At 41.1% G+C, this 16883-nt stretch overlaps 1 protein-coding gene across 4 annotated transcripts in view; it reads left to right on the top strand.

The window, feature by feature from the left end:
- LEKR1 (leucine, glutamate and lysine rich 1) overlaps positions 1-16883 on the top strand; it is a 90351-nt gene that overhangs the window by 63141 nt on the left and 10327 nt on the right. For 2 of the 4 annotated variants that reach the window (XR_014895751.1, XR_014895750.1), the window contains exons 12-13: positions 1595-2290; positions 4658-4760. Coding sequence is in view for 1 of the 4 variants with exons in the window: in XM_085304065.1 (XP_085160191.1) it covers positions 1595-2008 (414 nt within the window). In the remaining 3 variants the exon portion in view is untranslated. Of the gene's footprint in view, positions 1-1594; positions 2496-4657; positions 4761-5662; positions 6763-16883 lie in introns of those variants that run through there. The other 2 variants (XR_014895752.1, XM_085304065.1) reach the window with 2 other exon arrangements.

Below are 16883 nucleotides of genomic sequence, written 5' to 3'. Positions count from 1 at the left end.
TGTTTTGTAAACTAGATTTGCAGGATTTCCAGCTTTAATTTATGAGGTTCTCTTCTTGGTAATAGTTCATAACTTCATTCCTGAGAATGACTACAATAACAATATGGGTCACTGAGCACTTCAGTTTTTTACTTTTTTTCCTTGTCTATGGGACTGGATAAGCTCACATTTTTATGGGTCCTCCTGCTCAGTGAGACTCACTTCATTTAATTGAAATCACTACAGTCTGATTGCCTACAAGACGGGGTTCTAGTCGTGCAAGGTTTCCCAGCACTAACTAGCTGTATTTACATTGATGAAATTGTAATTATTTAAAAAACAAAGTGTCTGCTACCTCAGAATAAGTTTGAGGACTGCTTTTTCTTTGCTGTCATTTTTTTCTCCTGTACTATAGCCTGTATCCAATTTACACATTAACTTAACTAAAGCATTGATCAGAAATATTTTACTGCACCGATTTGTTACATTTGATTACAGATTTCTTTGGATTTATCAGATAGGGCAAAATTGAGTAATTACTAAACTATCTGGCCTGGGATACAAATATTGCTTATAGTTATGGTCTCCTTTGAGAACACCTAGTATTGCTCTCCTCACATCCCTCATCTGTTTTATGTATACCTCCTCATGCATGAGTACCCTCTGCTCCGTGTACATTCTCTCCCTTGTGAGCCAGTCAAAACTTTCTTTTCCCAAATATTTTGTATTAGTCAACAGTCTTGCCTTAGTTTTGTTTTGTTTTGGAGAACATGCATACCAATTAAACAAGTGACCTCACAGACATTTGGCAAATCTATTTTATGAAAGCTTAAATTTTAACTGTATTTTTTATTATGAACAGTCTGCACTTGAGGGTTCTGTTCCTGTTAGCGTAACCACTTTTTTTAAACAACAGTAGGCATTTAGGCACTGTAGCTTTATTTTGTATACATAAGCATCATTAGTAAGCACCCATCCCTATGTGTTAAGATGTTTTTCCATTTGCATCACCTGTAATCATATGGTTTGGTATGCATTCCCAGCTCTCACGGTCTGTCTTTGTTCACCTGTTCTTTCTTCTTCCTCTCCTTCCATATTGTTGTGCTGGGCATGAAGTATTGGCACACTGACAGTCAAGATAAAAAAGCCAGTCCTCTTCTCTGCCCTATACCTCCTTTTTTTCTCTCTTGCTTTTTGTCACGTTTCCCTTTTCCCTTCACCACCCTTGCTATACGGTAATCAAAGATGGGCATCAGCTTCAGTGTTGTCATTTTTTCCCCTCTGTATATTGCTTTCCCTTTTCAAGAATGGGATTCCCTGTTTCCCCCCTAGTTAGAAGATGGGACAGGAGATCTGAAGTAACTTCTGATAACCTACCTCRTGTTTTCCACTGTCTTCTGAGAGGGTGAAGGGTATGTACATTTTGATATGTGTCCTTTGAGTAATTCTCAAATAAACCAAAATAATATGAGGTATTGAAGGATCTGTATGCATCGGTTCATGCAGTTTTCAAACAAGTACCCTCTAGTCACCCTGGCCTTAGACCTGAGGAATTTAATAGGCATGCTTTTGACTAATAGCATTTCATAAAGCAAGTGTTTGTTTCTGTTTGCAGAACACTCTTCTCCAGGAAACAGTGCGCAGAGAGTGTGAAGAACGCTATGAGCTGACTGAAGCTTTGACTCAAGCCAGAGAACAAGTACTGGAACTAAAAAAGCTCAGTGGAAACTTCCCGTTATCACAGTGTTCTCTTACCCAGGGCAGCCTAACCTCATGTGCTGCTCTGGTCAATAACTACGGACAGAAGAGCCGCCCAGGCCCCAGCTCTGGGAAGGAAATCAATCTCTCAGGACAGTTCAGTATTTCAAGAGCTCCTAAGGCACCCACCTCTAATAAGCGTAACAGCAATGGTAATGTGGGTTTGCCGGTTCTAACCCCACCACCTCCTCCAAGAGGAAGGGCGTCTTCGGTGAACGAATCCAGAAGCAGAATTGCTGCAGTTATAAGAAGACAGTTGAGTCAGCTCTGATAGCTAAAAATGCCAAGGACAGTGCATTAGCCTGTGTGTAGAGCACTCGGAAATCATTTCAGTGCATTAAATGGCCATTTACTTGTGGAGCCTTGGGGCCAAATCTTACAAAATGTGATTCATGCAGTTCTACAACTTTAACTTAAACTTGTGTAACGTGCACTGTTGATGCAATAATATTTCTTTATCCATGGCATACCGATGTAATTAAATACTATCTTCATTTCAAGATGAGGAAAGTAGAAAAGTATTACTTCTCCAAGAGGCGCACATCTTCAATAGGTATAACGAAAATAATTGCCAGTTTCAACTACTATTTTCCTTTAACCACTTTACTGTAATTTTTCTATTTCAGATGCTGTCCAGTGTAATTCCATTGCTCGTTTCTATTGTAAAAAATGTGATTTGTTCGGTTAGAATCAGATTTTTGCTATTGTTTAATTGAGTGGTGTTATATTTACAACTAGTTATGCTTAGGCCAATGAGATTTACTAGTCATGGACTAATATATCACTCAGCATGAAAATGTGGCAAATTCCAGCACTAAGAAGTAGACTAAACATTGTCAGGGACGTAACTTCCTTACCRCCTCTGTGTGCATGTCTTCAAGCCATGGTAATTAACAGGAGTTGAAGACTTAGTACAGTTTGTCTAAAAGATGGTTGCCTCTTGAACTTTATCACGTGTCTTTGTTAAGCATCATTTCTAGCTTGAAAGTAGATGTGCTAGAGTTTGCAGGGAGTTATTACAAAGGAGAATCAAGATTTTTATTTTACCACTTGAAACATGGGACTGTGGTTTGTTTTGGAACATAAAAACCCCAAACAAGTCCCAGACATCTTTGATAGAGTGCAAACACTGCAGACAGAAATTAGCGTAGAAATAGCAGCTTGTCTGACAAGCCAGCTCTGCTTTTGAAAGTAGTTTGTCTGCACCAATAGGAAGCACCATGTGTGCCAAGTGAAACAGTGGTGGCCAACACAGATACACTTTGAGATTTTACTTACTACACCACCAGAGACCTAGTGTTTTTCAGGTAAGACTATCTGAAGCTTGGTGATAGTAGGAGGTTCTGATGACAGTGCAGCAATCATCAGACAATGCAAGGCAATGAAGCAGGTCAAGATCAGGCTGGGAAGTCCGCTTGGTAAGTCAGGGTCAGCAGAGAACAGAGCTGAACACAGCTAGRCCTGCAATGTTGCTTAGGCAAGACTGGCGGCTTGGGTGTGAGCTTAAATTGAGCTCCTGGGCCAATGGTAAAGGATGCGTGGGTAAAGGTCCCAGGCAAGGCCAGTCAAGGCATGTAAGATCTGTTGGTGAAAACCTAGTAGTCACTCCCTCAAAAGATTGCAATTCATCTTCTTCAGAAATTGACAGCTATGACTTGGACCAAAATGTCACAGAAGGTAAATTAAAAGAGGAAATTTTGGAGGTGCTCAGAGGGAGTGACTGAAATTAACTGTTCTAAGGATTTTCAGAGATTAGACCTGGGCACACTGTTCACTTGGTGTCATGGAGTTGCTTCTTTATAGGGCACAGTTGTAGCCTGAATGCATTTGCTATCACACCATGAATCTTGGCCTTCTCATGATTTCAATGTGTTTTATATGTGGCAAAATGACAGTAGTGTTCCATGTCTTTAGTGTGCTGCTGTATTCATGCAGGAGTATAGTAGAAAAGCTTTGCTGAATCCAGTGGTGCAACAGTGAGTACATTTCATGCAATAAAACCAGTGGAAGAAATAGCCATTATAGATTTAGCATCTGGAGCTAGATTTTAAAACATGCTTAGTCTTAGTCAACTTCTTTTCCCACTGAAACCATCAGTAAACCATAACTGACTTCAATAGTAACAGAGTTTATGTAAGACCTTAAAAAAATCTCTATGCATAAAATAAAAAAGCAACAAAAATTCAGCATTTCTTCTGATAGCTACTGCCATATAGAAATAGCGTAGTTACTCTGCAATCGTACAGCAAATTGAATGGATCTGAACTTTTATAAGCATTGACCTCAAACAACCTGTTAAGAAGTCACTTGGCTGGAATGTGTTAGAATCAACTACAAATATTTTCTGCGAGAGAGTATAAGCTCAGCTTGATGGAGGTCTAAGCTATAGCCTGAAAATCCACCTTTCAGCTTTTGTTGGCTTTGCCTGAGCAGGAAGTCTGAGAGCTGCTATGAGTTAGGCCAGCTTGGCTTTCCCAATTGCAGAAGAGCCTACTTGTAGTATTGAAACCAAGTATGTTCTGCTATACAGTATCCTCTGTGTGCTCAGTGGAGGTTTCTCTAGTTGTACTAAAACGGGATTGTGTTCAAGAACAATTGACTATTGTGTTGGCCGATGGCAACAATGAGCCCTCATGAAAAGCAGGATGTCTGGGAAATGGTGCAAACGGTCTACAGGGGCTATTGCCCTTGCTCAGTTAAATCATATTTTTCTGAAGAGTGTTGAAAGATAAAATTTTCAAAGATGTTGTGAAAATAATTCCACTGAAACACAACACTCRTGAAATCCATTTTTCAGCAATTCCACAAATGCACAGAGGAAGGGGATGCATGTCACTCCCAAAAACTTGTTTTGAGGGCAGCCAGATGGTCCCCTTCTATGGTTGGTGGTAATGTTAATTTTCTTTTTTTTTTTGTGTAGGGAAGATCCTAGCTTCTTTGAGCTTGAAAAACATTATTCCATTACCACCTGCAGTCTTCATGTGACAAAGTAATAGACGTTCATTAAGGCAGTTCTAAAAATGGTGAGTTTCAGATTTCTATTGAGTAGATTTTTTTATAAAATTCTTACATGAACTTCAGTTGTATTTCACAGTATCATAAGAATTCTCAAATTATGTAAATACAGTAAGTACTATTACATTATTTTACTGACCTGTATGGCTATGATGCAGGTATCATGGTGAAACCCATGATAGTCGATGTCTCAATCTGAAGTTTAATGTTTGAATTTCCATATCGAAGAAAAGGTTGGACATTTTTACCTGTGGACTGCGCCACTGATTGGAAATCACCACTGTGCAATGAAGTCTCTGTACTTAAAGACAGAGCACAGATTTGGAAAGCAACCTATCCTGATTTAATTCCTACCTTCTGTAATAGAAGATCCCTAATTCTATGTTACAGCAACCATTCAGTCTGTTTGTGCTACTGAGCACACAGGACAGATTTGAAGTCTGGGATCTTGTCAGCTGTCTCAAGGTTTATATACTGTAATATCAGCAGATATAAAGAATGATTGTATATTCATAAATTATTAAAAAGAAAAGAAATAGCAGTATAAATTAGTGAGAACAGTCACAGAAGTGATGTTTCCAGCATGAGGGAGTGTATAAATCATAGATCCAAACCAAGTCAAGAACATTATTTCCCTTACTTTCCCTACCTCGCAGAAACCCGGAACTCCTGCTGCTAAGCAATAAACTAAACATATTAATGTCTCTTTCACCAGTTATGAGCTTCTAAAAAGAATTATATTAATTTCACAAAACAAAGGAAAATTATGTGAAATACTGCCACCCGCTCTCCCTGGATTGCCTGCTCTACTGAACATGATTCAGATGGGCATAGATTTAAGAGCTAATAGTCTTGGTGTGATTCTTTAAGGAAGGTTTTGTGTAAGCATCAAACTTTGTGTTTTGGCCAGCTGTCTCTCTTTGAATGTAAAGCCTTCGTTGAGAGAGGAAACATACCTGTATGTGAATCATGGGAAGGTACAGGGCACTATCCAAAGCCAAAGTGGGAAAAGGAGAACAGAGCCGTCACAGAGTTTCTGTCATGAGAAGCAACGGAAGAGTGCCTCCAATTTTTGTGTGTGCTTTCTAAATGCTTGCTTTAAGGTGTTAGCCCAAGTAACTGTTTTGCATTCACTGGGGACAATTCCCCAACTTCAGCCTGGCTTTTACCCACCCCATGTCCGTACAATAGGTGCAAATGAGGTAAATTTGAAGATGGAGCTTGGAGAAGTGACTAGGGTTTCAAGGCCTTACGCAAACAGGGTGTATTTGCAGTGATGCTTGGCTTCCAGTTGAAACAAGCCAGCAATTATTAGGCAACTGCAATATAGGGACTGCCCTCTTACAGCTAAAAGCATGCATCTCAGGAGATAACACTGGCCAGGATGGACATGGCCAGTGTGCTGAAGAGGAGGATAGCTTTGAACAAGGGACTGTCCTGCAGGACAGTAGGACAGTAACGCTGTTGGGGACAGTTCTTGRCTCTTCTCAAACTGTCCCATAGTTATTTCTCCAAAGGAACTTGTTGGTTCACTCTGAAAGACAGAAAGTAAAAGGAAAGACTGATAAACTTAATGTATGCAGCCTGGACGATCAGGAGATTGGGACCCAGGGGAGGTCAGGGAGCAAAGTTCTTTGGCAGCATTAGAAGTACCTGCTATGTCCAGATACTTCATGGACTAGCTTGAAAAAGCCAAACCTAACTCAGAGTTCATGACAGTCAGAGCCCCTGCTACATACAGTGAGGGCCAAGCATGTTATTTCAAGCATGAGGAGTCACTAATGCAAAGAGATGGCTGTATCTCAGCATCTTAGTATCTTACTGAAAATATGTGAAACTAGAAACTGGAGCCAGACAAAATGCCATAGATATTAAAATAAATTAATCAGAAGAAAAGATAGACTTTCTTTTCATTTGAAGAAACAGTTGTGCTGTGAGATATGCTGCTGTTTAAATTTTTGATTTGACTCTCAGCATTTTATAATTGGTTTCCTTTAAAGTCTGTAATATGCTGCAAAAAGCACTGTACATTTTTAATACAAAAAAGCATAAGAATGAACTTGGGGAAATTTTCCACACAGAAGTCCCACATCTTTGTTTTTAATTATTTTAAAGGAAGATTTTTTTACCTAATGAAAATTTGATGATAGGTTTTGTCTTTAATTGTTAGGCAGTTAAATTTATTCTACTGTAGAAACTCCATATGCAACTGTAATGGCATGGAATAATATAACCAAATATAYTTAGCATTTATGTGTTTTTTTTCTACCCTGAAAGCATAGTACAAGATTAATATTGGTAGGATAATAAAAAGAATACAGCACAAGATTTATGTTGAAGGGATTTTAACACTGGAATTATAATCTGTGTGATGGAATATCTGAGCATCTGGCATTGCACAGTGAATTGTTCCCAGATAATGAAGAAAAATCTTCAAAGCAAGCATAGACAGTTCCAGCAGATTATTTTTGCTTGTATCTCAAGAGATACCCTCCTATCGCCTGAAATAAATGAGTGACAAACGTTCCATAGTTGCAGTTTTCCATCTGGAGCCTTGAATTACTAGTGAATTAAGGTCAGTCTCAGCATGTGAGTATATTTCTTCCCAGTAAGCCAAAGGATGATAACTGAGTAACCTACAGCAAAGATACTTCTATTATATATAAACCAGATCTTGTTACATTGTAACACTACAGCTAAAACAAGTTCAATTCCATGATTACTTCCCCAGAAGTCTGTATGTGTTATTTTGAAGTTAACTTATTATATATATATATATATATATATATATATATATCATACATGTATCATACAGACTTGTTATGGTATGCTTTACACAAATTTAAATGGACAGTCATTCCCAATGTGATTTGTATGCAAAAGTCAGTAAAAGTATATGTAGAGCTTTTTAGAAATTCTTCTATTAAAAAAAATACTAGGATAAAACATGTTTACAATGCCTATTTTACCCTCGTCCCAGCCCTTTTATGAAATGGCCCTTTTTGTGCGCTCCAAAGATCTTGTTTTCCACTGAAGAGGGCTTCAGTGATTCATTTGAATCAAAGGCAGCTTCACTTCTCTCTGAAGGATGCTTTAAAGAATCTTCTCTATGCAAATGCTGTGTCCAAGAGGTGACTCACAGTTAACACATCCTGTGCAGGGGGAAAGTATGCTTTTTTTGTTTACTTCTTGAGAAATTAGCAATAATGCTAACACGTTAGCATTCGCAGCATTCTTCAGACATGGAAATTTTCTCAATAGCAACAAACTTAGAATCATAGAATCACAGAATCAGTAAGGTTGGCAGGGACCTCTGGAGATCATCTAGTCCAACCCCCCTGCTCAGCAGGGTCATSTAGGCAGGGTTGCATCCAGGCAGGCCTTGAGTATCTCCAGAGAAGGAGACTCCACCACCTCGCTGGGCAACCTGGTCCAGTGCTCTGTCACTCTCACAGTGAAGGAATTACCCCTCATGTTCAGGAGGAACTTCCTGTGCTTCAATTTGTGGGAATCTGGCACAACAAGGGTTTAAAAGTGGGAGCAGATGACTTAAGCATGGAGCTGAAGAATAGGAAAAGTGTTGGGCAGCCAAATGGGAACTAAAATGGAGCTCAGGCAGAGCTGGCCTACAGGCAAGGGACTCAGCTGGCCACAAGAGGCAAAGAGCTCCAGGCACCCCCAAAGCTGTGGTGAGGTGAGACACCTACAAGTCTTCCCACCCTGGCAATGTCTGAAGGTGTCTGCAGTGGGGCTGTGAGAGTAGCCATGGTCTATGTATAATTCTATACTGACTGAAATTGAAGTACAGATAACTAATAGACTTACAAAAATTAAGTCATGATCAGACTTAGATTTTTTTAAACACCTTATTGGTGTTGGCTGCATGGTGTATGCTGCCTTCGTGTTTTGCCTTTTTACTATAGTTCTGCATGTTACTACTGTCTGCATAGTACATAAATTGTTGGGTTTTACTCTGTCGCCTTGTCGCACCACTGAAGTGCTGTGTATTCGCTTTGCATGATGTACTACAACATAGCGTAAGTGACATTTTGAAATTCAGCACTGATCTGTGTGCAGGTCAGCTTTGAAATATGGCAAATTGAGAGAAACTAAAGCAATCTGTTTTCCTTTGTGCAGTGTTTTGTCTGCTTGTGAAATGTCAGAGCATTCCCATTTTCATGGATCATGAGTAAAATAGATTTTTTTTAAATGTATTTTGTATTCACTGTCACACACTAAACAAAGTTATGAAGAAAATGAATGTGCTAATCCTAAAGCCATTTCCGTTGTGAAACTTGTCTAATTGCATAAGTAAATGTCGCTATCTGAAGTTTAACTAGCCTCTTCAAAAAAATCAGATTTAACTATCATCTTTTTCTGTGAGTCGTGAAGTACTAGAGAATAAAAAAGCAGTCCCAAATCACACTACAAATGCCATCTATTTCTTACTCTCCTATTACCTGCTCTTCTTCTTGGCTACTTTGGAAACAGCATGGATTTTTCTCTCTGAAAAATCAATTGATTTCCAAATGTCAGGAATATACAAGTGATGGCAAGGAGCCATTTTAGCCTGTCAAAATCAGTTTCTGCTAGCTGATCAAACCCACAAATTTGCAGGAAATGGTTTGTTTTGGGGGAACCTCCTATTTCCAAAAAGATGTTGAAAAGTTTTCAAAGTATCAGAGTATTTCATTTAGACGCTATTGAATGTTAAAATTCTATTTTTTCCGTTTGGAAGAAAATGCAGAATTCAATTAGCAACTTAATTATAATAATAGGTAAAACTGAAAAAAGTCTGTGATTCAAATCAAGTATTTGACCATTCTTGCCTATGAAAATATTCAGGATTTCACTTCAGAAAGTTTTACTTTCTATCGTCTTGTTTGTTGAAATTTAATTCTTATGGGACAGGAAAACATTATCCTGTGCAACTCTGTGCTGAAAGCCTCAGCTAACCGTAGCTCACGATAAGACGCAGAATGTTATGTGCCGTCCCTGCACAGGGGACGGCAGAGCCAGACAGCCTCCTGTTGTCTGCTTCAGGCATAAACTCCCGTACTGATGCTGAGGTGCACACTGTTTGCTGCTGGAAATGCTTCAAAGCTTTTGAATGAATTCATTGATGTAAAAGTTAAAGAACAATTTTGTATAAATATCAAGTTGATTACTGTGCACACAAAGAAAGCCAGCTGAAGTCAACAGTGTGTAAAAGGTCTCTAATGATGTAAACAACTTTTGGACAAAGTACAAAAGAAGAGAATTAAACATATAGGTCAGAAAGCATGACAGGCATATGTTTTTAAGAGGTCTCTTTGTGGTCTATTTTGGAAGCAGTTAGTAGTTAGCACAAATAAAGCATGCAGACAACTTCAGGTCCAGTCTTTTTCATATGCATTAAAGAAAAACAAGGAAAACCAAAATGGGGAATAAATGGAGTATTGCTACTATGCTTTGTACTGAGCAGAATGTAATTATTGTTTAGGCTACAATTTAATCAGGATGCCAAGTTAACATTCCTGGAGATTTTAAATTTAGACTTGGTGCAAAACACAGGTGGTTTGAAATGTGTGTTCCAAGAAGTTCCAGTTTCAAAGGCGACTGTGAGCCTTTTGCACTTTGAGGTTAATGACCAACTCAGATAGGGCTGGTCTTAAATATAAAGTAAAAAACCCAGCTTCCTGACCCAGTCACACCTAGGTCTCTTGAAGAGAAACCTCAGCGTGAAGGTTTGTTTAGCAAAGTTGCTATTCATTAGACCACATCTGCAGGATGTCAAGGACCTGCCAAGATAGGGTRTATCTGTTGTAATGTTACAGTGTTTTGTCAAGACAGCCCAGTGCCTTGTGTGTCTGGAGAGGCGAACGAACCGAGAGCCTTCGGCAGGAATGTGTGCGGAAGATGCTTTATTACAGATTTCCTTRAAGCGCAGTGGTTGGAGACACCCCGTGCGTGAGGCAGATGGAGGGAGAGGTCGGGGCGCGTGGTGGTGGGCGCCAGCCCTCCCTGCTCGCGCTGCGCGCTCCCTCTCTCAGCCCCGCGCAGGAGCTGGTCCTCGCTCCGAGAAGAGAGCGCTCCACGTGTTACGTGCTCTTTTAAGGGGAGAAAGCATAAAGAAATCTATGTTGGTTTGCAGACTTGTTCACTCCTCAAGTAACACCATTTGGGGAGCATTATTTCATTTTGATTAAGGGTAGAAAAAGTGTCTGCATGACAATTTGGGAAAAACACATCACCACTGCCCTGCTGCGCCCTGCAAGGAAGGCTTCGGAGTGTTCCTGTCTAGCACCTGGGCCCTCACACAACACGCTGCAGAACCCATTACACCCTACCAATCCGTAGCTTATATACCAAACGTGTTTCTCGAAGGGGGGTCACCCCTGCTCACTTTGCCAGAGAGGCCCTGAGAAGTCATTGTGAGCCTGCTATTGAAATTAATCCTCTACAAATCTCGGTAGGGGAGAAATATGTAACATACCACATCCTTCACTGCCTCTTAGCTATATTTATGCAAGCTTCTGAGTAAGTATTTTTTGGAAATAATAAGAGTAGAAGAGTAAGCTGGAGGTGTCTGTTTGTTTTAGTTTACTTTTGTGGCTTACTGTTATATTTTATTGTGTCACAAGCTGTTCAGTGACTTGGCAACTTGTTAAATAGTCATTTCCAAAGTTGAGGCAATTGGCCTAAGTTAATTATTATCTAATTATTATCTTCAGCAGTAGATTTCTTAATGCAAAATATTATTCCTTGGAGCCTGATTTTTAAAAACTAGATGCCTGTCTTGTACCTGTTAAATCTGTTGCATGTACAGTCAAGCATTTTGCAGTGAAACTGTACAGTCTCAGTTCCCCATTTTCATATGCAGAAATAGCTAAATTTATCCTTCTCCTTCATAAGTTGACCTAGGCCACCTGCAATCTGAAAGCTGTAGCTGGGGGGAGATAAGAGAAAACAGAGGTAAAAAATATATTGGCTCCCTTCTTCCCCTTTTAGCAGTCCTCACATGTTTYGTTTGTATTTGCAAATAAACTGGGAGTTGGGTGGAAAGTGTTGAAGTTTTGGGGCATATCAGCCATTCACTCATGATAAGTGAAGGAAGTAATTAAGCCTTTTAAAGAACAGATAAGAAAAATAGGAGCCATCATCCAAAACGGAAGTGAAATGTTGGTTAGGAGCATTAGCTTTCTAGTCAGAATTGGAATGGGGGTTGAACGCACATGTGGGGCTCTAGGGCTGGGGAGCTCTGTTTGCGTGTATGTGAGAGAGGGAGAAGCAGAAGAAACACCAAAGCTTTGAGAGCGAGCGAAAGAAAACCCCCAAATAGTCAGGAATAGATTTGTCTAGGAAGAAAGGTTGTACAGTCGCATTCTTGCTGACCCCTTCTATCCTCTCAGTTTTCATCAGTTCATGGAGCTTGTGGACAATAACCTGCAGTATCAAAAAAGATCTAGTAGTTGCATATCAATTCACTGGCCCCTTTCCTCTTTAAATCAGAATTGTATCTACTACTGCTGTAGCATGGTCCTGAGAAATAGCTAGGAGAGATTTGGGGTGACTTTATTGCTGAAAGTTGCTTGGGGATGTAAGCAAATAAAATCATTCTGTCTGCTGCTGTCTACTGTAGAAAGCAGCACCTTATACATACGCTTTTTATGATGAAACAGAAATGCACAAAGAATGACTTCATTCTGTCATCAGTAATTCTTCCCGAGAGTAACAACCTGCAAGGGGTAATAGTAGAACTATTTTGACATGTAAAAGTTTCTAGCGCTTATGAARTAAAACCAAATCTTGTTTCAATGAGAAATGTGCCTGTAATGGAAGATACTAGTGCCAGATCTGCTGGACTCAAACCCAGTGCTAGTTCTCCTCACTCTTTCCAGCCTTGCAGAGAGAGTGTTGCGGAGAACTTGGCTCTGATGTCTTTATGGCAAGCTGTATCCCTTTTGCCTCCCAGAAGTAGTCCCTCACCAGTTCTAGCCAAAACTTGCCCAAGAGGCCAGCATGACAGTGGGTTGGTATGTCCTGCCTGCATGTGAGCTTTTCTAGTGAAAGCTTATTGCTAAAAAGCTTATCCTTCTGATGGCACGGGCTGTTTTCTAGCCCCAACACTAGATCCTGAAACCTARCTTGTCCAGGTCAAATCCAACACTTAGAAGCTTAGGAAGACCTGTCAGTTAAATTATTTTGTGTGAAGAATGGTTGTTGCTTGGGTCCAGTGTGCTTTGGGAATGCTCAAGCTGAAATATACTCAGCTAATAGCACTGGTGTGTAGTGCAACAAGAGGCCTTTAAGGGATCTGCTGTTCTTTGTTATTTCCATTAAGTACAGCATGATCCACTCTGTAGGAACRTGATAGAGGACAGAGCTATTTTAGGCCTGAGCATAAAAGTGTCTGCAGGAGGACAGTGGAAAGCTGGTGTGCTCAGCTTACCCRGATGCCAGTTGCATGCTGAATGTTCAGGCCTGGGACTTTCTGATAGAACATCCTTATGATAGCYTTGCTCAAGGTCTGCCGAAGGTCTTGTCTTGCCTTTGCCATCGTCAGCTGCACAAAGGCTCTTGCTTACTCATATTGCAGAGAAGTGCAGATGAGAAGCCACATTTCAGACTGGCCAGATTTCAAGTTAGAAAAGCGCAGTATTTGGGGAATTGCATTCTGGAGGGTTCCAGGCCCATTGCTGGCGCTGGCAGCAGATCTCACAGTGTTGCAGTCTCAGCAGCACTGGCTCCCTCCAGCACCAAGTGCCAGCAGRCAAATACTGCTAATTTGGAAACTGCCAGCTCAGGACTGAGTCCATGATGGACTGGCCTAGTTCAATATCTAGTTTTGCTCTCCTGTCTAACACTTTCCTTGTTTTTCTCTTTATTAGGACATCTCATGGGTAATTACTGCATTGGTTTTCCCTAGTGATTGCTAGGTATTTCCCAGCGCCACTTAATGCTCCTGTTCACTGAAAGTGCCATGTCTGCTGGATGTCCTGGGTCACTGCTGGTAAGGAGGAAGACCAGGCTGGCAGGTATACAGACTCCTAAATAGAGYGGTAAATAAGCTCTTTTCCTTTTTGTCAAGTGTTAACAGTGTGTAGTATATAAAAATGTAAAAAAACCCCAATGAAATAAGGAACAGTTGGATTTCCTTTGGTTTGATGCACCTACACGCATACATAGTAAGGAAGGCCTAGCTGTGTGCACTGTGCCCTTCTGTGGATTCATGGCAGGAGGTGTTCAGCATTTACTCAGGCTTTTGAACAACAGTTCTTAGTACGAAAGATTCAGAGAGCCTCTATACTGGCAAGAGGCTCCTGGTGAATTCTGGCCAGGTTTCCAGGCCTGAGTGAAGAGCTCAGGCCAAAGCAACAGCCAGAAACATCTAACGAGCTGCAGCACCCACCAACGGGCCAAAAGGGGCAGGGTGTGTTCTGCCTCTGCTTCCCGGCCAGGTGCACCTCCACGTAGCCACTGAGCTCCCGATCACCTGAGCGTTTACCTTTCCCACGCTCGTGCTAGACGAAGGCTTGAGCCAGATTGTTTTGTTCACGATATTCTGTCATGCCCGTTGCTGAGTAAGGAAGGAAAATCTCATTAAGTTTGTAGCTAGCTGGCTGAGTCCTGCCTAGCAAGGCTGCCGGTCACAGTTTCACAGTAGGTTGATCTGCAGCTACAGAGCTGCCTGGTCGCTCTTTCCTTATTTTAAAAGTGGTTTCCCAGCTCACAGTCCGTAAGACAGAAGGAGAGATACGCTGCACTCCGTTTTGCACAGCGTCTTGGTTATTGCCCAGAGTGAATGGGCCTGGGGTTCATGCTACCATTCATGTTTACCCTCAGTGAGGAAAAAAGTAGGCTAGAGAGCACTGTTTGCCAAGACTGGTATCTCATTTTGATACACTATGTAAGGATTTTACTAAGAGTGGAATTTGGAAGCTATGGCTACTCCTGTCTTCCTGTTTGATCTCTGCTTCTTTCATCCGAGCCACAGTGCCAGTACGTGATGCATGAGATAGGGTGGAGACTCCCTGAGCTCCGTTTCTGCTGATACTGAAAAGTTCTTCTAGTTCTGTTACTTACTGTAGCTATGGCTACAGATAAATATTTTTTGTGTGGGCATCTCTGGTGTTGGTTAAGCAAAACAAACTCCAAGTGTTTAAATTGTCATAGCAGGTTGGATGTGCTTGTGCATGTGTACCCAGAGGGAGATAAGAAGATCTGTGAGGTGAAGGGTTCCAGATTAGCCGTAGCTGAGTACTGAAATTATGAAGCTTCTGTCTTTTGCTTCTTTTGCTTCTTTTATTTCCTTCCAGCATAGCAAAGATTGTGCAGTTAAACAGGATTAGTGCACATAGGTTACTTCTTCAAACTTCATTGGTCAGACAGAAGTTATTTCCTTTTATTCCTCTCCCTGTTAGTGCACCTTAAGTCACCACCTTCTGCATTCTGCAACAGAGCTTCCTCAGCAGGATTGTCAGATCGCACACATGCGTCCATGCACACACGCATCTTTACAGGGCCAAACAGTAGGATTTCGGCTCAGATGAAACAGGGAGCATGTGAGAGCCCTGCTGGAGCCCATACCTTGGTCGTTGCTGAAGCCCGTGCTGGAACTGAGGCAGGCGGCCCAGGCTGAAACTTCTGAATGGTATATAGATAAGCAGAGGACATTTACCACTGCAACATATTATTGGGAGAAATCACTAATGATCAGACTATCTGGTAGTCCTTCTCTGAGGAAACCTGGGAGGATCCTCCGAGGAATACGGAAACAGGCCAGACAAAGGTACGAATAGACTGTGGCATGTGATGGGTGATGCAGAGCAGCAGGAAAGGGTCGGTGCAGTGTTCTTAGCTAGCAGCCACTGAAGGCATAAAGAGGATAAACTCTGGTTTGCAGCTACCAGAAGTATCATAAGATTAATTCATGTCTTCAGCTGTAAGATGAGTTTGGATTGTCGTATGAAACAAAACCAGAGGTTGCACCCAAGGCCTCTGGCTTTAGTTCCTGAATTGAATTTAACTTGAGGTTTTTTCTGGCAAAACTCCCACTGAGCAGAGGTTTTGGCTCCAAGCCATTTGGTGTCTGCATACCTGTGAAGATCTGAGCAATGCCGAAAATAGTGTCAGACTGCATTCCTTGGCACATCACGTCGTGGTATCAGACGCTGCTGGGCAAGAAGCTTGTGGCTGCCTTGCTCCCACTTTTGCTCTTCTTTCTTCCTGATCTGTCGTGACCTCAAGGGCATATTTGTAATGTCAGAGTCGCTTCGTTTTATGGGATCRTTTGATGGGTATGCAAGGCCAGTGTTACAAGGGTATGCAAGGCCAGTGGATATTTCCAGCTTCTTCACATTCAGCAATCTTTTCTCCTCCCTGCATCACATGCCGTAATGAAGCATTGTTGGTTTTCTTCTGGCTATGGTCAAGGAATCACAGCTTTGCAGTAAAATGTCAGTTTGAGGTTTTGCCTTAAAGTCACAGAAAATTGATAACTTTTTAAAAGCAGGCTGCAGGAATACCTAATGCACATCCTCCCCTAGAATTCTTATTCTCATTAATTTTTGTGAGGTGACTGCAAGGTGTTGGTAGGGTGTGGTGTGGGTGCTTTTGTAGCTGTCTTTCTTCCTGTTTGCCCAACAGTCATTATCAGATTCATGTGAGTTAGCACAGCTGTAACTGCCTTTTCATCCCATTATGCATATGCTAAAGGACAAGTGTTGATCTTTTCTTGAAGGCACAGAGAAGAAATTCTGTTCTCAGCCCTCCTTCAGGCTTACTGGGGACAGGCTCAAACCCAGTAACTTCAGTGCGCTTTGGATCAGGCTTTGTGTATGTGTGTTTGTGAGTATTGATTTTTCCTGTCTATGAAAAGAGCATGCTGTCTCTCCAGAAGAAATACTTTGAGGCCATTTTTGGTGATGTTTTTCAAAGTACCTGCCGTGTAGGGATCATAGAGGGTTATTGCCTTTTGTTCAAATGGCTTGAAACCATTTGCTCATTCAGGGCAATGCATCCAGCTGTTACATGAGAATATCCAGTTTTTCACATCATCTCAACCCACATCTTTATTTTACAGGGCCAAGATTTTCCAATAGAGCCGAAATATTTGCAACTGAAATTGCTTGACTGTAGTTTCATGCATG

Source organism: Rhea americana, unplaced genomic scaffold (genome assembly GCF_003343005.1).
Source record: "Rhea americana isolate MKP2758 unplaced genomic scaffold, rheAme1 scaffold_202, whole genome shotgun sequence".
NCBI classification, from domain to species: Eukaryota; Metazoa; Chordata; class Aves; order Rheiformes; family Rheidae; genus Rhea; species Rhea americana.
Note: the sequence above shows the minus strand (reverse complement) of the source record. Positions and strands in the feature narration are given on the sequence as shown.